Raw genomic sequence first — 23,317 nt, forward strand, 5'->3', positions numbered from 1 at the left:
TAACTGTGCCTTGTACAAAGTAGGCACAGAAATGTCTGTTGAAGTGAATAAAATGAAACAAAACAATAAAAATAAAAATAAAATAAAACAAAGCATAGAAAGCAGGAAAGTATATAGTACATTTTACCAGATTTTTCATTTAGAAGGTTATAATTTTAATGATCTATCATTTAAAGGATTGTACTTCAACTAACTAGAACTGTTTAGGCATTCTGATTAGCTGAAGTTTATATTTGGAAGTATTGATTTCCAAATATAGATTGTAAGGATGATTCAAACATCTTCTTTAGGGAGGATTTAAATTGTCTTTGAAAGAAGTGAACTCCCCATAAAAACCTCTTTTATTTGCCACTAGCATAGGCCCCAGAAATTAACTATAGTCTTTGTCTCTGATCCAGAAGATTCTAGGTTCAAATAAATTTTAATTTCTCTTTTGTTTGACTATTTATCCAATAAAAAGGTACTCATGATATTGTATAATGATAATTCTTTGTCTTTCTAAAATAGACCTTTTGGAATTTTGTTTTATGCTTCTTGTAGGCAATCATTCGAAAATCACATTAAAAACCAGAAACGTGTTTATTGAATGCACAGGAACTGATCTTACTAAGGTAAATAGAACTTGAATTCTTATGCTGTTGGGCCTTTTTTGTTTCTACTTATATTCTTGGAGCAAATATCTAAATTTAAAAATAATCAATATTCAAGGTAGGCATAGTTTAGCACAAAGAGATAAGAATAGTCCATAGATTGGTTGTGGTGCTTCTTAAATGCGATCCAGATCAAGTACTAACTAGAAAGGGGTGCTTTCTTAAATATTTGCATATAGTTTTTAATTTGCTGTAGATATAAAGATAATTTCTAAAGAAAAATCTCGAAGGTTATATGATGATCTCATTCTTGCCTATGATCCCTATTTCTTCAAAAGACCTTTAGATATTTTCCGTAAAGGATTAAATCATTATGATTTGCTCTACTTAACTTATTTAATTGTTAAAATCCTTTCTTTCAGGGATTCGTTTTATGTGTGAGACCAATTCACATTTTTCTTTAGGCTTTGGATGTAGCACTTTCCCAACTGTTTCTTTTTTTTAAATGCTGTTTTATTTTTTCAATTACATGCAAAGATAGTTTTTAACACTCATCTTTTTGTAAGTTTTTGAGTTCCATATTTTTAAACCTCTCTCCCTTCTGATGTAGGTTATATCTGTACAATCATCCAGCTATTGTTTGACTTTTAACTGTATAAAGTTGTTCCTGGAGTGGAGGGGGCTCTATGTCAAGCTTCAGGATTTTTTTGAAGCTGGTTCTGGGGATATAAAGATTTTCAGTTATTCTAAGGTGGTGCGATCTAAGGAGGGATGTGTTTTCTACCCTCTTTGGCTGTACTCTGGTTGTGAGTGACCACAAGCACTTTTTTTTCCTCCTTGGATCTGTGCCCAGAGTCCCCTGTTACCTTGGAGCTGCAAGTTGTGGTATGCTAGTGTTCCTTCTCATCCTTGAACTGCAGTCCAGCCTGTAACTCAGATTCCTGTTTGGGCAGTGCAGTAGAGTTCTGCACTCCTTTTCAACCCTTTACCATCTATGGGTCAAGAGTTTAGGAGTAACCTCTGGCCATTATTTGTTTGGTTCCCAAGGCCACCCTCACCCTGGTATTCTAGACCTTCCTTACTGACCTTCTAAGTTGTTGTCTCCTTGGGTTGGAAAATTATTTCACCTAATCTTTTTGTGGGTTCTATTGCTTGCAGAATTTGTTCTGAAGTGTTATTTAAAGTTGTTCAGAGGGAATTTTGGGTGAGCTCAACCAAATGCCTGCCTTTTCTCCCCCAGCTTTATCAGATCTGTAGCTTACCAAAGCATTTTAAATAAAAAAAAATGTCCCTGTATTGCATAATAAAGCTAGTTGAAATTTTTTTAGTGTCTTCAATTGTTTTTGAAAGAAGAATCTAAACAGAATATGGATTTGTATCCACCACAGACGCAAAACTGGGATTTTGATGACTACAGATCTGGAGAGCACAAAGACAGGAACTAGACAATCTAATGTCCTTCTTTAGAAAGTATACAGAGAATTCCAACTCTAGGAAGCTAGAAAGGGGATGGCCAATGAACCATTATTCATTTTCTGTCTTACCTGTGGAGCCTAGTGGTCACAATGGTGTTTTTCTTTATCCAGGCAAAAATCGTCCTTGATGTCATCGTCACAATGTTCAGTGAATACTGTGAGAAGCAGTTTACGTAAGTAGGACAAATTGCTTTTGAGTATGACCAGACTTTTCTCTTGTGAATGACCAAACTAAAAAAAAAAAAATCAATTTGTGGTTTTTTTCTTTCAGAGTTGAAGCTGCTGAAGTAATTTATCCTAATGGAAAATCCTATATGTATCCAGTAAGTATTTAAAATAACAACAGTTATAATAGCTACCATTTTTATAGTGTTTTAAAGTTTGCTTATTGCCATACAAATATTATCTCATTTGATCCTTACAATAATCCTGTGAGTAGGTGCTATTATTATTCCTCTTTTACAGATAAGGAAACTGAGGCAGAGGTGAGATGATTATCCTAGGAGAGGACACAGCTTGTGTCTGAGCTCAGATTAGAACTCAGGTCTTCCTGGCTCCACTGTTCTGTCCAATGTATGACTTCACTGACTAGGAAGAAGAGTTCTACTGTAGGGAGGAGGCCTGAAAAGCCCAATAGGCCATAACCTCTTTGACCTGACTTTTTAACTGGGTCATTTGTAATTCTACCCCTCACAAGAAGAATACACAGTTGGCACCTCAGACTTAATTAGTCCTGTTCAGTCATCTGAACTGGGAATTTGCTGAGGGCCATTGCTGTAACTAATAAATCGTTTCAAATATATCCTCCAGCCTAATTCAGTAGTTAATGCATTTGTGGTAAGGGCTGAAAAACTCAATAAAAAGTCCAAACCTCTGAACCCCCTGGGGTAACCTAATGTGACCAGTGTAGCGGGTGACAGTATTGAGACTATTCAGGGATATAACCCTGATTTAGCAAGGATGTTACTATGTCGTGTGTAGTCTGTCAAATCCTGAAGAGCAGTTATTAGTGAGGAAAACACAAGAGCATAGAAGGGCACTTTTTGTCTTCATACCTACCTTCATAACAGTGTGGAATCTCTATGCAGGAGCCAGAGTCCTGCCTTCAGATGAATTAGGGTTTATCATCAGGAATGGTACTGATCATAAAGTTAGAATATTGGTGTAACTACAAAAAATAGGGGATTTCAGTCATAGGACTGGAATTCTTAACTCTGCTGTTTTAGAAAATTCTTGGTTTGAATGAGACAATAACTAACCACAACTTAGTTAGCTTACTTCAAAGGGTGGAAATTGCAAAGAAATAAACATTAACTTTATATAAATAAACTTGATATTTAACTTTATATCAGAAACTTCCTCACATAGGAGACCAACACTGGAGGTCTCCATTTGTTAGGAATGTTGTTGTAGAAAGGATTGCTGTGAAGGTCAGGGTTGAATTAGATAACCTCTGGAAGCCCTTCTACCCATGAAATTCTTTGAGTTCATCATTTTGGTCCCAAAGAATTCTTTTTAAAAAAAGAAACACAAAAACTTGCTGTTTAATAAGAAATAGGTTTTTTTAAATCTATATTAAACTCAGAGGTTTATACAAATGTTGTATTAAACATTCAGAAAGGGGTAGAGAAATACATTTTAAAATATGATTAATTTTTTTCCCTTACATATTACTCTTCATTTTGAGATAATTAATTTTAAAAGGCCCCTTAGGTCTTGGTATTCTTATACAAGTGAAGTAGTAGGATTTTTCAAAATGCTGTATAGTTTTTAAGTCAGTTCTTATTATAATGAATATATTTTTCCTTTTTATCATTTAAATTTTTTTAATTAGAAGATAATTTTAAACATTCATTTTTTTTGTAAGATTTTAACATCTGCATTTTTCTTCTTCCCTTCCCTCCCCCAAAACAGCAAGTGATCTGATATAGATTATACATGTACAGTCATGTTAAAATATTTCCATAGTAGTCATGTTGTAAAAGAAAAATCCAAACAAAAGGGGAGAACTCCCCCCCAAAAAAAATCTAAAATAAAAAGTGAAAATAGTATGCTTTAGTCTGCATTCAGATCCCATTGTTCTTTCATTGGCTGTGGGTGACATTTTCTATCTTAAGTCTTTTGGAATAAGACAATTTTTAAAATGTGTGATGTAAAAAGTGTGTGGAGAGAAAAACCTTTTCTGTAACAGAAGTGGAAGCAAGACTTTGAAATGTAAGGACACATCATAGCTTAATATCTATTTTTAAGATTTTATGTTTACAGATATCAGCAACACTTAGAAATTTGAAACAAATTCAGAAGTTGTTCAGGGATAGGCTATTTTGCATGATTAAGATACCCGAAGTAAATGGAAAAGCGTAAGCTTTTAGATCTCCCACTTTCTGGAGCATATCCTTTTCTTTCTCAGTGGAGATGTACTATGAAGTGCCAGGATTCTCCTTGACAACTGCCCTCTGGCAGCACCCGCCATGGGCAGGCAAAGAGTCCTGGCCTCAGTGGGCTGGTGTGCCCAGCCTCTGGTCTGGACCTGTCTCTGTTGAAGTGCCTAGGACTGAAGGGAAGGCATCCATTTAGGACAGGGGTTCCTAATCACTTTTGTGTCATGACCTGTTTTGGAATTCTGGGAGATGAAGACTGTTGATGATCACCTCAGAAGAGGATTTTTAAGTGCACAAAATAAAACACACAGAATTATGGAGGAAACCATTTTATAAAGCTCATTAACCCCAGATCAATAAGCCCCATTGTAGACAAAGGGAAGTTACTGAGAATAAAAATCTTTTAGTCCTTCACCAAGAATCCAAGGCTGGTCCTTCTCAGGGGACCACAGAGATAGGGGGATTGAGGATCATGGAATCTACTTAGATTATACCTAGTTATTCTGAGAATACTTTGAAGGCACAGATAGGTATGATAGGTGCTGCCAGATAGGTATGATGGGCAGAGAGGCCTATTCTATACCTGAAACCCTAATGTGAGGCAAAAATCTTACTGTTTTTGGCAAGACAGTGGAGTTAAGTGATTTGGCCAGGGTCACACAGCTAGATAATTATTAAGTGTCTGAGGCTGGATTTGAACTCAAGTACTCCTGACTCTGAGGCCACTGCGCCACCTAACTGCCCCCAAAAATTTATTCTTTTAAGTAAGTTATGAATACATAAGACAATCTTTTTTTAGTTGAGCAGCAATGTGGCATGGGGAAGTACCTACTGGATATTGGGCACTGCTAAGCCCTTGACCATCCAGCAAGGTCATGATGATTCCCCATTTTATAGTAAAGCAGGTTGAAGTAGTTATTAAGAGTCTGAAGCCTGGCCGACTTGTCCTGGATTTGAATCCTTCCTCAAACAAATATCATCTATAGGACCATTGGAGATTTAGCCTCTTAGAACCTCAGTTTCTCCCCTCTATTACATGGGGACAATGTAGACTATTTCTACAACCTTTCTCAAAGGATAATTGTGAGGAAAGAACTTTATAATCCTTACAGAATTATGTAAATGTGTGTTTTTGTTTTAATTCTTTGCTTTTGACTTACTTATATCTATGATCTTTGATTAGTAGGCTTTGAGTTTAGAAGTGGGACTAACCTAAAAATAATGTTATCTTTAAGTGTGGTTTTCTTTTCACAGTAATTTGACCTGTCAGGCCAAGCTTGCCAAAATCTTAAAGCCCAGTTCAAAAAAATCATGAGGTGATACATTATATTCCAGTGCTTTGTTATTGGAAAGACTGGTTAAGTCTTCAGAAAATATTGTTCAGTGCTTTATTCCTTATTTAGAGTTTTGCTTAAGGGAATCTTTGTAATATTTCATAGTGAGTTGATCAGTAAGCAATATATCCATGGATCTGTCTGTTAAGGAATCTTTTAAAGTTAGTTTTTTTCACATAAAGTAAAATGTTCTGAATATTAACTAATCCTAATTCATTTGCCTTTTTAAAAAATTGCAGCTAAACTGGTGATGAATTTTTTTTAAAATGGTATTAGGAAGCTTCTAAATCTGTATCCTAATGTAGATTGATTTAATTTTCTCATATGTTTTATAAAATCTTCTCCTTCTCCATAGGAATTAACTTACCGAAAGGAGATGGTAAAAGCTGATTTAATTAACAAGCAAATTGGAATCAGGTATGCAGAGGAAAACTCATTCTTATTCATTCAAAGAGTATACAAGAATTAGAGGAAATTATATTTTATCTTATCTCAAGGAATGTTTGGAAAGGCTTTTCAATTCCCTTGGGAAGATGACAGTATAGTACAAAATATTATTCTGTCTCTCATTTTAAAATTAATTCATAAAGAAGTTTGTCATGTCACATTTTTTTTTCTCAAAATATAGTAATGGTTTGAAAAATGCAGTGAAATTTTCATTCCTATTTCCTATTTCTTATTTCAGTGAAACTCCAGCAAGTCTTGCAAAGCTTCTGACTAGGATGTGTTTAAAGTCAGAAGTCATAGGGGATGGGAACCAGATAGAGATTGAAATCCCTCCAACCAGAGCTGACATTATCCATGCCTGTGATATAGTAGAAGATGCAGCTATTGCTTATGGTTATAACAACATTCAGATGACTATACCGAAAACGTACACCATAGCTAATCAAGTAAGATTGCACCCTTAAATAAACACCCCTTATTGTTAGTAACTGACTATTGAATGCCAGGAGGGCTTTGAGAAAAACAGAGCATAAGAATTAAACAATATTTGGACATGCTTTGCTATGAGAGGCATTTGCAGTGGATGGGATACAAAACAGATGCCCTACTGATTAGAGCAAGTTGGAGACCTATGGTGGCTAGTTCTTTGAAAAAAGACAGGTTTTAGGCTTGGAGCCCTTGCTGACTCTAATGGGAAGGCTCATTTTCTCAAGTTGGGTCCAAAGACAGATACTGTCTGTGCCTGTGTGTGAATGGCAGTAGCAGAATTATGAAGCTTTGACTCCATAATGATGTGCCCTTTCTTTGTGCTAAAAAAAAAATTAAGAAAAGTAGGTATCTTTTTAAATAATTAAATAGTATGACTATAACTTTTATCTTATAGTTACCTCTGAATAAACTTACGGAGCTCCTGAGGCATGACTTGGCAGCTGCGGGATTCACCGAAGCTCTTACCTTTGCTCTGGTATGTCTTACTGGCTAGCATTTAATGGTTGATAACTTACTTTAATTTTTGAGCTTTAAACCTATTTTTCATGATTTTATCATAATAGAATATGAATGTAAGGAATTTGTAGTGCTGTTGGCAAGTCAGCCTTTGCTAATGCTACGAGAATAACCTCTGCATGAATTGGTGGTGTTTGTATTCTGTAAATGTGGATACTTTGATTCTCCGCTATGAGTGAGAAAGGCTAAATGGAAGTACTTGATCTAGCATCTCCTGGGTTAAACTCTCATATTCTGTAATTCCATGAAAAGATCATGGGCCAGTTATGGATTTCACAGCTGAATTATCTCAATATTTTCTAATCTGGATTCCATCATGGCAATGCCCACTAGATGCCGCCCTAGTTAAAGACTTGACAATTGTTCTGCATTATTACCTACCATCTTCAGACATTTGCTTTGAGTTCAGAAGTTAATATGAAAGATTTAAATGAGGAAGTGGATTATTTACAGAATTAGATGGAATAAAACAGTTAACTATTTAAAATTATATCTGTGAATTATAGTTCTCTGACTTTTCTATAAAGCCTGCCCCTTTAGTGTTTGAGTTTTCAAACAAATTATACTTTACCAGAAATTGAAGGGGAGAGGGACCTAATTGCCTTCTCATAGCTAAATCTCTAATATATTCTTTTAAATGATGCCATGTTACAGTGGCAAATGAGCCATTGTAGAGAGCAATTTTTCATTTCATTTTTTTTCAATCCTTAAATTCCATCATGCAGCCTGTCCTGGTTTAGAAGTCAGTAGGCAGGTATTTACCATTGTTTTTGTCAATGGCAAAGATCCCAAATATTGCACTTAGTCACAGATTATGAATTTGGAACATTTTGTTGATGACTCTCATTCTGATGGGTGTTTAATCATATTTAATCTCAATATAAATCAGTTTCATGAAGGTATGTAAATTTCTGTTCTTAAACAAAATATAAGCAGAGTATCCCACTTAAGGAATTTCATAGGACTCTGCAGTGAGCTATATCTCCTAGCTCTGTTTATTAAAAATAGGTTTATAACTCTAATGCTACAGTCATTCCAGGTTAAAGCTAGGTTCCCATTAGCACTAATTTGCGCAGCAAATATTACTTGCAACAGTGAATTATTGGACTTGATAGGTCACTTTGCTCAAATTGAAACCCCTTTTTTGGTTATCTCACCACTTTTTATTAAGAGGCCATATGGACATAAAGCAGATTCTTAGAGCATCATATTTTGAGCATTAGAAGGGATTATAGTCACCATGTTATCCAAGCCCCTAATTTTATAGATGTAGCCCATAGAGTTTAAATGGCTTGCCAAAGTCATGTAGCTAGGAAGTGGTAGATCGTTGTTCAAATGAACACAGATTTTCTGATCCCAACTCTAGCATAGTTTGTACTATGTTGTGCTACTTCTAGACAAGGTTGTCTGCTGCTTACCCATAATAGAAGTCTGACTACATTACTCTAGGTGTTTGTAGGAAAGAGGGAAGGGAATAAGAATGGAAAAGTAGGTTTAGGCTCAATCAGTGGAGAGCTTGGGTGCAATACCTCTCAGCATCTCCAGAATGGACTCTGCTTGATTTAAATGTTGGCAAGAAAGTTCACTATAGCAATAGTAACTTGATAAATAGCATCTGCTCAAGACTCTTTTGAGAGAGAGAGAGACCATTTTTAGCACGTGGACTTGAACTTAGAATAAAGATGCCTTACTTAGGAGAAGATAGTAAGGTGACATAGAGAATTACACAATTTTTTTTTAAATTTAACCATTTCTATGGGAATCGGTTCTAAATGTGTTGTTTCTTAGTGCTCACAAGAGGATGTTGCTGGTAAACTTGGTATGGATATTTCTGCAACAAAGGCAGTTCATATAGCCAATCCCAAGACAGCAGAATTTCAGGTAAGAATTTTGGTGACTAAGCACTTTCCTGAATTCCTTGAGGCTAGTGGTTAGTATACATACTTATAAAAGGGAGAGTGTAACCTGCCCTATATGGTATTGTCCTTTTGCTTGAAATAAAGTAGAATACTGTCTCATTTCTTTCCCTAGGGAACTGAAACCATCTTGTTACTTCTTATAGTTGCCATGGCTTAGTTCATGTCTGACTGTAAATAACATATGCAAATGAAATAATGCAAACAAATCCTCCTTAATTTATAAAACTGTGACTTTTGAATAGCTTGTACTTAGAAATAAATAGTTAGGAAGCTTGGTACCCAAGTTTCTGTCTCCAATTCCATGGGTGTAATTGCCTTTTATTTCACAAGAGGAATGAATGCCTTCATTTTGAGCAGATGTTTGAGATTATGAAAGATGCATTTTCTTAATGCAGATAAAAACATATAGAGAGTTAATGAGTTAATGAAGCCCAAGCATGAAATCTTATAGATTCCATAATTCCTATTCTTGCCAACGAGGTAAGATATGTTTGCATTACTCTATAAAGAATATATTTTCCCAAAAAACCTGTTAATAAGTTTATGTAGTTTAAAATGACTTCCTTTAAAAAGTTGTCTAAAGAGCAATTGCACTGATAGCATATTTAGCTTTTAGTTCTTATAATCTCTAATTTCTTAACAAAAAGGAAGGTTCTATATTTTAATATCACTTGTCTGGAAACCCAACTGGTCACTGTATGCTTTTAACTATAACTGTTGTTATTTTGATCTTTATACATGGTATTTTTTTGGTTCAACTTTCTTCACATTAAATTCATATGGCTCTTTCCACGTTTCTCTGGATTTTTTATGTTTGTCTCATTCCTTAGGATACAGTAATATTCCATTCCATACCCATACCACAGTTTGTGTAGCCCTTCCCCAATTGATGGGTTCTACTTTGTTTCCAGTTCTTTGCTACTTCTATGAATGATTGTGTAAATGAGGGACATTTTTTCCTGTCTTTGCTCTTTTTAGGACATATTCTAAGCAGTGAAATCAGACTGATTTTTAATGTGGTTTTGTTTGAAGCAAGAACCTTATTTTTTTTATTCCTGATATCTTGGTAACAGTTGTTTTAAAACTGTAACGTTGCTGGAGTGTGCTTTATTGCTCATTTAAAACTTGAGTGATAATAAATTTAACTAATTCAGAGAATAAGGGAAACTAGTACTTTTTGAAGTCAATTTAAGCCTCACAGGTGTAAGGTTTTTCTTGTCTTGCAGGTAGCACGTACAACTCTTCTTCCTGGGCTCTTGAAGACAATTGCTGCTAATAGGAAAATGCCCCTACCTCTGAAGCTGTTTGAAATTTCTGACATTGTAGTAAAGGATTCCAGCAGAGGTAAGATCTTTTTTTCAACATTGATTCTTTTATTTAAAAGAACTTGCATGAAAAAAAAAGTGATAATACTAGAAAAGTTGATTTATTAAAATCTTAACCTTAGAGAATAATTTCTAGGGGTCAGGAATTATTAAATATTTTGACAACTGTATGTCAGTATAATTGGTTTCTTTTGAATCCTATTTATTTTATTTTATGCATCTAAAGCCATTATTCTAAGAAGGGGCCACAGGATTCACTAGACTGCTAGAGGAGTCCAGGAAACAAAAAAAGGTTAAGAATTCTTGTTCTAGGGCATTTAACATTTTCTCTGATATACCATGGTTATATTCATATTCTTTTTTACTTGTAATGCTTGTCATTCCCACTTAGAAATAGCAACAACAATTGCATTCATTGTGTGTGTGTGTGTGTGTGTGTGTGTGTGTGTGTTTTGTATCAGGTTTTGCTTATTTGTGCATGGCCTGGCAATTATGAGGGCAGTGATTGTCAGTTGGTACTTTGTGTGATGTTTGCTCACAGTGGGTGCTTAATAAATATATAGTATGTTTAGTAGGTATCTATACCAAGTTGCTAGTGAAATCTGTTCCAGACAAACACCCCTGGGCACTCTTTGGTGGGGCAAGTCAGAATGTGATTGTTTCAAGCTGTATAGCCAGCTATCCCTCCGTACATAGCGCTTCCAAACGATTAAGCTACTGCCAGTGTTTCCTAGGATCCCTGGAACTAACAAGTTTAAATCCCACTATTGTTTAATCAGCCATTCATCCTTTCAGACTCTTTGGGGAGTGTGTGTGTGTGTGTGTGTTAGAAAAACTAAGAGTTTTTTTTTAAGTATCATCCTAAAACATTTATTTGCCATCACTTATCCATTTACAGAGACCCAAACCTGAATGCTGTACATCTCCAGGAAGAGTTGCTCATTATTATAATGAATTCCATTATCTATAGGTGGACTGTGTACATAGCTGTTTTTCCACATTGAACTGGCTTACTCTTATAACGCAGAATGCAATTCAGCATCATCTGGTAGCACCTTGAGTTTGTGTGGTGCTTTTTCCATTTCTCTCTCTTTTTTTAATTTATTATTTATTCTTATTTTGTACAAATGTTTTTTATACATTACTAAAATTTTCTCATTTAAGAGTAAACACAGGGGGCGGCTAGGTGGTGTAGTGGATAAAGCACCAGCCTTGGAGTCAGGAGTACCTGAGTTCAAATCTGGTCTCAGACACTTAATCATTACCTAGCTGTGTGGCCTTGGGCAAGCCACTTAACCCCATTTGCCTTGCAAAATCCTAAAAAAAAAAAAAAAAAAAAAGAGAGTAAACACAATACCCCCTCCCCCCCAAAAAATATAGACCCGTATGAGTGATAAAGTAAAGGGGAGAGAAAAAAATTAAAGTTAAAATTAAAAAAATAATAATAATTGTAGGTATGGCCAGGTGGTGCAGCGGACAGAGCACCAGCCCAGGAGCCAGGAGTACCTGAGCCCAAATCCAGCCCTGTACATCCAACAATCACCCAACTGTGACCCCATGAAAGCTACCCCAACCCCATTTGCCCTGCAAAAACCAAAAACAAAAAAAGACCCAAAATAAAATAATAATAAAATAATAATAGAGGCGGACAGGTGGCAGACAGAGCACTGGCCCTTGAGCCAGGAGCACCCAGCTGAGTGGCCCCAGGCAGGCCACCCAGCCCCATTTGCCCTGCAACACCCTCCCCCCCCAAAAAAAATTTAGTAATAAAAAATGTGCTTCATTCTGTGTTCCAACACCACCAGCTCTGTCACGGGTAGATCACATTCTTTATAAGTCCATCACAAAAGTTACTTCCATATTTTTCCACTGTTGCCATTGCTGATCACAACTCCCTCCTTTCATATTTCTCCACTACCATGTACTATATTTTCTCTCTCCTTTCACTCTGACTCTACTGTAGGGTAGCTGAGTGGCACAGCAGACAGATCCCTGGTCCAGGAGCCAAGAGGCCCCAAGCCCCTATACCACCCCTTAGGCCCAGCATCCACCTGGCCCTATGGTCCTGAACAGGCCATCCAATCCCAGCCCCTTGCAAGAAGTAAAAAAGAAAATGTGTTATATCTGACCACTCTCCCCCCATGGTCCATCCTCTCCTCCATCACTCATATCCCTCCCTTCCCCCATCACCCCCTCTCCTTCTTACTCCAGATGCCTATACCCCATTGAGTATATATGCTGTTTCCTCTCCTAGCCACCTCTGATGAGAGTGAAGATTCCCTCATTCCCCCTCACCTTCCCTCCTTCCATATCATTGCAATAGCTCATTGTAATAAAGAAATATCTTATTATATGAAAGATCTTGGCCTATTCCTCCTCTCCTTTTTCTTTCTCCCATTATATTTCCCTTTTATCTGTTGACTCCATTTTTACACCACATTTTATCTTCAAATTCAGCTTTCTCCCGTGCTTCATCTATAAAAGCTCCTTCTACCTGCTCTATTAACTGAGAAGGTTCATATGAGTATTATCAGTGTCATTTTTCTATACAGGAATACATGTAGTTAATCATTAAGTCCCTCATATTTTGCCTTTCTCCATTATCTATTCTTTACCTGAGTCCTGTATTTGAAGATCAAACTTTCTGTTCATTTCTGGCCATTCCACCAGGAACATTTGAGATTCCCCTGATTCATTGAAAGTCCATCTTTTTCCCTGGAAGAGGATCTTCATTTTTGCTGGGCAGTTGATTGTCGGTTGCATTCTAAGCTCTTTTGCCTTCCAGTATATTATATTCCAAGCCCTATGAGCTTTTAATGTAGTTGCTGCTAAGTCCTGTGTGATCCTGACTGTAGCTCCATGATATTTGAATTGTGTCCTTCTGGCTGCTTGTAATATTTTCTCTTTGACTTGGGAGTTCTGGAACTTGGCTACAATATTCTGGGGGTTGTTTGGGTTTGTTTTTTTTGGGTTTTTTTGGATCTCTTTCTCAGGGACATTTGTGGATTCTCCCAATTTCTATTTTGCCCTCTGCTTGTAGGATATCAAGGCAATTTTCCCGTAGTAATTCTTTGAAAATTGGAGGCAGCTAGGTGGCGCAGTGGATAGAGTACCGGCCTTGGAGTCAGGAGGACCTGAGTTCAAATTTGGCCTCAGACCTAAAAAAAAAATGATGTCAAGGCTCTTTTCCTGATCATGACTTTCAGATATTCCAATAATTTTAAATTATCTTTTCTAAATGTTTTCCATATCAGTTATTTCTTTTTTTTTAGGGTTTTTTTTTTTTTGCAAGGCAAATGGGGTTAAGTGGCTTGCCCAAGGCTACACGGCTAGGTAATTATTAAGTGTCTGAGATCAGATTTGAACCCAGGTACTCCTGACTCCAGGGCTGGTGCTTTATCCACTACTCCACCTAGCTGCCCCTCAGTTGTTTTTTCAATGAGACATTTCACATTTTCTTCTAATTTTTCATTCTTTTGGTTTTGAAGTAGTGTGTCCTGATTTCTCATAAAATCACCAATCTCCCTCAGTTCCGTTCTTTGTCTGAAGGATTTGTTTTCCTCAGAGAGCTTTCTTATCTTTTTCCATCTGACCAATTCTGCTTTTTAAAGCATTCTTCTCAATAACTTTTTGAACTGTTTTATCCATTTGACCTGTGCTAGTTTTTAACATGTTATTTTCTTCAACATTTTTTGGATCACCTTGACTAAGCTGCTGACTTTTTTTTCATGTTTTTCCTGCATCTATCGCATTTCTTTTCCCAATTTTTCTTCTGTCTCCCTCACTTGATTTTCAAAGTCTTTTTTGAGCTCTGTCAATAGCCTGAGCCCAATTTCTGTTTTTTTCTTGGAGTCTTTAGATGCAGGTTGCTTCCTCATCTTCAGATTGAGTGCTTTGATCCTTCTTGGGATCACAGGCAAAGTATTTCTCAGTGGTGTTCCTCTTTATTTCTTACTTATTTCCCCAGCCTAAGCCTGGTTTTGGGGTGCTTCCTGAACTTTTGAGTATTATTGAGACACCCCCCACAAAATGACCATAAGTGCACCCCTCTGCCACGGGGCTGAGGTGGGGGGTCCCTGCTGTTCTATGGGGGGGCCTAGACTGCAATCAGGATCTGAATGTGGTCAGAGCCAGCCCCAGAGTCTTGTTCCAGGGACAGAGGACAGCGCTCCACAGTCTCTCTCCACTCCCCTCCCTATGCTCAGCACTCATGCCCTGGGGGCTCCTGCTTACTGGCTTCTGCTTCCCATTCCTGGATCTGGGCTGCCCCAGCTGTGTGCCTGAGGGCTGGGCTTTACATGCTCACTCTGGCAGAGGTACCTCCACTGATCCCCCAAGTTGTGCCTGGTGCTTCCCGGGGTGTAGGTCAGGAAACTGCCCTTGCTGCTGTGAGCCATGGCTCCCAGTGCCCTGGGGCTGCCTCCAAGAGGCTGAAATTCCTTTGCTCTGGTGGGCTACCCCTCCAACCCCGGGGAGCAGAGCCTTTCCGCTCTTCCAGGTCACCTTGGGTTAGAGAACTGCTTCACTGGATCCCTCTGTGGGTTCTGTCTCTCGAAAATTCAGTTAGTCTTTAGTTTATAAGTTTTAAGAGAGAGCACCCAAGAGAAGATCCTCTCTTGTTGCCATCTTGGCTCCACCCTGCTTTCTCCGTTTCTAAATGCTTTTCTGTACAATTACTTTTTTAAAAAGATTTTTTTTATTTAAGGCAGTGGGGTTGAGTGATTTGCCCAAGGTCACACAGTTAGGCAATTATTAAGTTCCTGAGGTAGGATTTGAACTCAGGTACTCCTGACTTCAGGGCTGGTGCTCTGTCTGCTGTACCACCTCGCTGCTCCCACAACTACTTTTTATTATTTTACTTTTTAGTTTTAGTATTAGTTTTAGTTTTTGCAAGGCAATGGGGTTAAGTGGCTTGCCCAAGGCCACACAGCTAGGTAATTATTAAGTGTCAGATCAGATTTGAACCCAGGTACTCCTGACTCCAGGGCTGGTGCTCTATCCACTGCGCCACCTAGCCGCCCCCCACAACTACTTTTTAATCCTCACAATTACATCATGAAAAAATAAAAGCAGAGCAAATATTCTTATCTTCATTTTAAATTAAGCCTGAGGCTTAGAGAGAGGTTAAGCAACTTTCTAAGTAATTTGGAGGATTAAGCTGGAAGAGGCAATATGGAGTAAATGGGAATAATGCTGGAGTAGAAAACAGGAGAAACCTCAGGAATCCCGCCTTTGATACTTAACTAGCTTTGTTGTGTGATCATGGGCAAACCATTCATTGTCTGTCTTCTCTAATTTGAGGGTAGTATCTCATAGCACAGTTATGGAGATCAAATGAGATACCTTGAAATGGCATGTGCATGTTTGGCTGTTGTTTTAATGTATTCCCTAGCCAAATATAAATGATTTTAAATTATTTGTGGCACTGTGCCTTTCCATCTTCAAACTTTTTTGATTACACACTCCATCATCAAGAAATATTTTGAGTACACAGTCTTTGTCCATTTCTATTTTTTATATCTATTATATACTTATACAACCATACTAATGATTACATACATTATAAAAGATAAAAATAGAAATTGAAAAAGATTAGATAAAAAAAAGAAATCCTATTTGACCCTAGAGACACTAGGGAGACTTTACTCAGTAGAGGAATGCTTATCAGAAACAATTCATTAGGGAATCAGTCAGATAACTGTGTGGAGGATGGATTAACTAGTTTGGAATGAACCTAATAAACTACATCTGCATGAATAAAATCAGGCTCAATAGGAAAATCTACACTAGAAATAATGAGAGGAAGAGGTTGAGAGGAAGTTTTAGAGGCCAAGGCAAAGTATGATTGTATTGGAGACAAGTCCCATGATTAGTTCAGATGGGGCTCAAGGAACTGATTATATACTCTCAGGACCAATTCATTGCTGACCAGGGGCCTGTAGCTCCCATTTTGAAGATCAATGTTGTGATAATTGAAAATGAATATTATTTTCAGTGTAGATTTTCCTATTAAGCTTGATTTTATTTATTTCTGAATATTTATGTCAATGTAGTTTAGTGGGTTCATTCTCCCCTAATCCTAGCAGTTGAAGTTTCGCATTTTTTTCTATATAAATATAAATATATATAATTTGCCTAGGCAGCTCAGATCTAATGTTCCCCTCCCCCTTTTTCCCCCCTTCCACTTTTTATTTCAGGAAAAAAAACACTTAGGGGAGGAACATTAAGGAACAATCATTGTCAGAACTTCTAACAATAGATGCCCCTTTTTTGTAGCTTTGGAACTCCACAATTAATTCAGCAAGCTCTTATTGATTATGTATAATAAAAATTGTTATGGGTTCATATGCTTCTGCTTGCTTTAGATGTAGAAGGTTCTAATGGAGTTCCTTGAGAAACGTTGTCAGGAGCCTTAGGTAAATCTTTTTGCTTTACTGCTTGATATGCCAGATCAGTAGTAACTAATTGAGTATGGTTTAAGTGTAAACCACAGGTCCCATGTCCCCCCATCTCAGATTTGTCACACCATCATTCTGCATTAGGGAGTTGCTTGAAGTCTGATAGTTTACTTATAAAGAGAACTAATTCCATATATGATTAAGTTCTAATTAGTTTCAGTCCTTTACCATATTGAAGTTGCACAAAAGAATAAAAGTAGCTTCTTTTTTTTGGTGCTAAATCAAACTACTTATTTTTATTAACTTTTTTGAAAATAATTTTTAGATTTGTGGGAGAAAAAGATATCAAAGCATATGGATAAATCTCAGAACTTATTACAATTATTTTAAACCCTTTGTAACTTTCCTACCTTTTCAGTTCTCTTCTGCCTTTCTCCACTCTGTATGCTCTATAGTCCAGGGATACTGGTCTTATTGCGGTTTCTCAAACATGATGCTCCCTAGCCCAGTGTTAGGCATTTTCAAAGACCATGCTCTCTCTCATGTGTCTCTTGACTTCCTTCAGGTCTCAGTTAAAACTCACCTTCTGCAAGAAACCTTCCCTATCTTCTTTAATACTGGTGTCTTGTCAGCATATGGTTTCCCCCATTAAACTGTATCCCTTGGAAACAGGGAATATTTTTGCCTTTATTTTTATCTCTAGTGCTCAGTGCAATGTCTGAGATACTGTATATAGTTCTTGACATGAAAAAGGTGGCTGAGAGGTCATTTATTTCAGATCTGTGTACCTACTCTACATTTATAAAATTTTTTAATGAGAGGAATCTCCTTATACATCAAGTGCATCCTTAGGGAAGGTATATTTCATAATAGACCACATCTTTGCCGTAACAAATTATAGAAAATGCCTGTAAACTTAGTTTTAAATTAACCACTGCCTTAAAATTTCTCTTTGAATAAAGTGTTTTCTATCTATCCATAAAAATTTGTCATTATACTTTGAAAGATACAACAGAAATAACCTTTAAAATTATCCTGTGATCATTAACATCAGGATAAAGAATGAGGTTTCTGCTCTCCAGATATATTTGCCACTTTCATGTAAGAGGTCCAACAATGAGTGGTAGGTGGTGAGGTCTTCTAGGTGAGATCCCCCTGTTTGGGGGTGGGGAGGAGGAGATGGGAATTGCAGGTTGAATCAAACCCCCAGAATATTGCTGAGCCTTCTGGAAGAGAGAAGTTAAGTTTCTTTTAACCATTCAAATTATCTGTTGCCCAGATTATGACATAGTTACATGGGCAACCCATACAACTTGTCCATTAGTATATACAGCTTGTATAGACCTTGAAAATAGATCACCAGTTGGACCTAGAATTGTCAAGGAGGAAACAAAGGCGGGTTGCCTTTGGAAAATTGCAGAAATCCTTTAATGAACCCAGAAAGAAAATTCCATCTCTTAAATATTACTTATATTCTGCCAGTGTTATTGTATTGCCAAAAAATTTTAAAATGACTATCACTAAGAGGTCAGTGGAGAAGGGAATGGTGGGGGTGAGCAGGCTGCAGTGGGTAATAGGTAAGGAACCTTGAAGAAGAACCAAATTCAAGAGTATACTATAAGAACTGGGCAAAGAACACAGACTGTTTACATGACAAGAGTGAGGGATAATTAGTGGACAGCTCAGAAAACCCACTGGTTATCCCATGATGTCAGGAGAAAGGAAGGATTTCTGACTTGTTGAAGGGGAGTGGATTCAGAGAAGGACATAGACTGCAGTTACACAGGTGGAGCAAGCATGAAAGGGCTGTGATCGCTGGTGTTGGAGAACATATGCATTGATGAGAGAAGTATCTATTTGATTATGGAGCTCTAGCCCTATTCTCACAGACTAAAATGAATTTCTGAGCATTTAGTTCTACTCTTAAATGGTACCAGTAATTAATCTAGGTTTTTAAGATTAAAAAGCAATGTGCTTTTATTCACAAGTATTAATTTTAAGTCATATTTAGAGATTAGTAATGGGACGATCCCTATACATCTTATATCAATCATCAGCAAGTAAATTACTTAAAATTTCCCTTATCAAACTCATTTGCTTTCCCAAGTTATTCACTATTTTGTACCCAAGCTAGCCAGGTAATCCTGACTTCTCGTCAAGAGTTAGCATCTAGGGTATGTTTCTCAAAGGCCACCACTTCCATTTTGCATCCTGGAATTTGTAGTTACCAAGGATAATGACCAAATTGCTTTTGCTGAAGCTGCTGCATAGCTTGGTTTTGTTGTTGATTTAAACATTATACATGACTCAAAGAGCTAAGCTATTTTTCCCCCTCCTAATGGGCATGATGATATGTATGGAAATTTTGTTCTTGGACTGAGGGCTTGAATGCAGGCTTTCATTCTGGGGCAAATTTGTCTCCCATTATAAAATGAGAAAGCCAGCATGTCTTACATTGTAGCTGACCAAACAGGACCAAACTGTGAATTACTAATTTGTTTCATTCCTTAACTGTATCAGTTTAACCTGTTGGGTATCTAAAATACCTAAAGCATAAACAAAGTGGTAAGCAAATTACTTAGGGTTGGGAATGGGAATGTATACTGAAGGGCTTAATTTGTGAACTGCTAAATAGTGTGCCAAGAAAAACAAGCAGCTTTTGAAAAGTCAAGCATGACAACTCTTCATTAAATGCAGACTGAGCTTGATGATCTCAATTTTTTCCTTGGTGGGCAGCAAGACTGCCAACATACTCCAAATCTGACATAAATGGCAAGAGAAAACACTTAACTGGAGTGAGGCTATTTAAGTTGAGAAGGAAGATATTTTCTGGCTTTGTAACATATTGCTTACAGGTATTAAGTTTCAAATCTGAGTTGTCTGATGGTTGTCTAGTCATTGGGTTGGTTTCTTACCTTCTCCCAAATCCCTTATCCTTAATAGAAAACTTGAAAGTCTTAGGCAACATATTATATGGTTTAAGAGAATAATTTAAAGTTTGGATTTTAAATTGGAATTATTATACTAAATACTCAGCATATCCCTAAATTAAATCCCTTTCTTTTTCTGTACCTTTGGATATCTTTATTGTTCCCCTTGGGTACTGGAATTCGTACCCTTTTTCTATATCCATACCATTACTACTAAGCTTCTGGAAATTAGTACCATGGTCCTAGAACTTGATCCTTTCCCCCAACCCTCCAGATTATCTTTCTTCATTTTTAGTTTTTGAATCCTATTCTCTTAACAGCTTTTCTCAAATGATCAAAGAAGTCATAGAATTTTAGAATAGAACTTCAGAGAGACCTGGCAACTGGAAAAATTATTATCAAATTATCCATGATGAGACATAGACTTCTTGACATTGCATAGTTAGAGAGAAGACTGGTTTAAAAAAAGATACTGCCATGAAGAAAAAGTTTGTTATGGGCAAGGCAACACAAAGACTGGAGTACCAAAGACTGGAAAAAAGAGAATTTTTATTGAGGTAAAGCTGGATTCAATATACTGAGAAACAGAATTGTTCTAGAATTATAGGCTATCTCCAATGGAGATATAATTCTACAGATAATCTTGCATCATGCCATATGTCACAAAAGGTTTACCTAAAATATAAAGATAAAAAAATGCTTCAATGGTTAGGGAACTCGGTGGTTTAAACACATTTGAAAGCCTCATAATGGCATAATGAAGGCTAGACTTCGATAAGTTAGACTTTTCATCAAAGATGCATATGAAATATAACCAAAAGATAGTTGAATGATGAAGAATCCAAAGAATATCTATCAATGTTTTATGAACTCAGTATCAAATTGTGTAAAAAAAAAAGTGATGGCAGAAAAGGGAGGGCTGTGACTGTAAAATAAAAGTTTTTAAAGATGTAAAAATATATAAAGCTTATTGTACAAGTTGGTAAATTTAGTAATTTCACTTTGCCCTGGTTAATTCACACACCCTGTAGCTTTTCTCAACTGCCACATCATATTGTTGACTCTTGTGATCTGTTTCTTCTCAGTTTATGAGGAGATGGAATGTCAACAGGTACTTTTTTGCTCTTTGTCCTATGTCCTTAATGTTTCTGCTCTTCAGCATCTTGTCAGAAGTGCCCACTGGTGATATACATAGAATATAAGGAAATTCAGCAGCCCTTAGCTTAAGTTTTTAATATATATAATCCGCCTATTCGTGTGTCTTCTCTTAGATGATAAGCCCTTAGAGAGCAAGTACCAGGTGTGTGTGTGTGTGTGTGTGTGTGTGTGTGTTTTAAATATAGTTCATTGTGCAATAAAGATGTCAAATGCTTTCTGATGATAGTAGTGAATTATTTTAGCTTTCTACTTTTAAGAAATTATCAATTCTTTAGACAGTAAGCAATAAATACAAAATTGTCCAGGGTTCACATGTGGAATGCAATTCTCTAAATATGCCTTATGTCATCAGGCTGGCTTGATTTAATTTCACTATTTCATTTTTTTGGCATGCAGAATTTCCAATTAATAATATAAAAAAGATGGGTGTAAAGAACATTAACATTAACAGTATGTGAAGTAGCATCCTGCATTCGTTTGTGTGATGGCATCTAACTGTATAGCTACATCATTTTTATAAAGACAGCTATTTTTACTGTATTTGGTTCCACATTGTTAAACTCTACTAACGTGACCATAACATGCTCTGTCATGCATTGAATATTGTAATTTTAAAAACAGATTAAATTCATGCCAGGTTTTACTTCAGCTAAATAAAAATGAACTCGTGAGGATATGATTTTCTCATTCATGTATTTGAAAGGTCATAGATTTTTTAAATCACTTATTCCATATCTTTTCAACTTTGTTCAACCATATTACCTACAATTATGAGGATTACAAAGGGATAAAAACATCTTTATTTCCATTATTAGCATAGATCTCCTTTAGTTTTGAAAGTTTCAATTCATTGCAATTTCATTTTAGACTTTTGGGTAGTGTTTTTAGTAGTAGCTGTTACACAGAGCTCCAATAGCCCTGGTCAGTTAATGCCATGATAAACATTGTGATACCATCTATAACCCTTTGAATGAAGATATGCATCTTTGACCCCAAATGCATCAAATAAAGTGATGAAATGGTTTCCAAGGTTTAAGTGATATGTTGTTGATATTTCCCTAAGCAAGACTAAACTGTTCCAGTTCACTAGCATTATTGCCTCCTGAGATTCAAGCCTAGATTGGCCAATAAGACTGGCATTTTGATTTCCTTTTCCTTTGAAGTGTCTAAGTAGGGTATAGGTAAGAAAACATTTCCCTTGATCTGTGCCTTTCTAGCTAGTGATGCCATGGCTTTTTTTGGGGGGGGGGGAGAAAGGGGAAATCATGATGACTCCAAAATTCAATCAACCTAGGGGACTTTTTGTCTGGAGACTCCCTCCACTGATGCGTATATACCACATCGACTCATTCATAATTTACAACCTTAAAACAGTTGTCTGAGGACACTAGGAGGTTGGTGGGGGGTGAGGTTAAGAAGTATGGCTTGAGCTGGAACACCTTTGAGGGCAATCTGGAGTCTGGGCCATGCTGCTTTCTCTTTGTTAGTCTTTGGGTGAAGGAAGATTGCTGAAGTTTCCCCCAGAGCAGGTGCCCATTCTGAATCCTGGGACTGGTGCCGCTTTTGGGTGCTAGGGGGCATCCCTTCCATTGGCTTCCTTGTTGTAGTTCGGCAGACCCAAAGCCATCTGTCTGTCTTTGGCTTGTTTAGAGCAGCATCTCCAGGCAGTGCTTTGAAGTCTGTGAAATGCATGTGTAATTTGGGCTGCCATACTTGGCAGGCCCAGTTTAAAAGCATAATTGTTGGATGGCGTGACCCAGGGAAGAAGGGGCCTGTTAACTGAGCTAGAAAGAATGGAAGCATTCCCATTTGATCCAGAAAGTCTAAATAGTTCTTTTGGGGTGTGCAGACAATGAATTTCCTGTGCTGTAATATGTTCTCAGTGTCAAATACTAGAGACTGAAAATTTTACCTGGCAGATTCTCAAGGGAGGAAGAATTTGTAGGAGATCTAAGTCCTTGGAATTTTTTTGTTTGCTTGTTTTTAATTTCACTGACAATACAAGAAACATAAATAAAATAATCTAGATGGAGATTCTCGTATCACTGGAAAGGATGTGTTAAGTCAGTAAACCTGGGTGAACGAAGATCCTTTTTATCCAAAGAAAGTTGGAATGATACCTCTTTGGCTAGTTACAATGCATTTTTATAATCAAATAGATAGTTGATGAGAGTGAAATATTGTATTTTCCTATGTATAAGATGCTCCTGTGTAGATGAACCTTAATTTGGGGGCCTAAAATTTGAAACAAACTGTATTACATAAAGTTATTGAACTAAAGTTTTATTCATCATAAAATTCATACAACTCCTCATCACCATCAAAACTCGCATCCATGAGCTCATCCTCATCCTC

General features: G+C 36.8%; 1 protein-coding gene across 2 annotated transcripts in view; it reads left to right on the forward strand.

Annotated features, from left to right (window-relative positions):
• Positions 1-23,317, forward strand: part of FARSB (phenylalanyl-tRNA synthetase subunit beta) — an 86,701-nt gene that overhangs the window by 32,559 nt on the left and 30,825 nt on the right. For both annotated transcript variants that reach the window (XM_074191271.1, XM_074191270.1), the window contains exons 8-15: positions 541-611; positions 2,177-2,238; positions 2,337-2,388; positions 6,136-6,197; positions 6,466-6,673; positions 7,111-7,191; positions 9,021-9,113; positions 10,378-10,495. In XM_074191271.1, coding sequence (XP_074047372.1) covers positions 541-611; positions 2,177-2,238; positions 2,337-2,388; positions 6,136-6,197; positions 6,466-6,673; positions 7,111-7,191; positions 9,021-9,113; positions 10,378-10,495 — 747 coding nt within the window. The remainder of the gene's footprint in view (positions 1-540; positions 612-2,176; positions 2,239-2,336; positions 2,389-6,135; positions 6,198-6,465; positions 6,674-7,110; positions 7,192-9,020; positions 9,114-10,377; positions 10,496-23,317) is intronic.

Source organism: Macrotis lagotis, chromosome 6 (assembly GCF_037893015.1).
Source record: "Macrotis lagotis isolate mMagLag1 chromosome 6, bilby.v1.9.chrom.fasta, whole genome shotgun sequence".
NCBI lineage: Eukaryota > Metazoa > Chordata > Mammalia > Peramelemorphia > Peramelidae > Macrotis > Macrotis lagotis.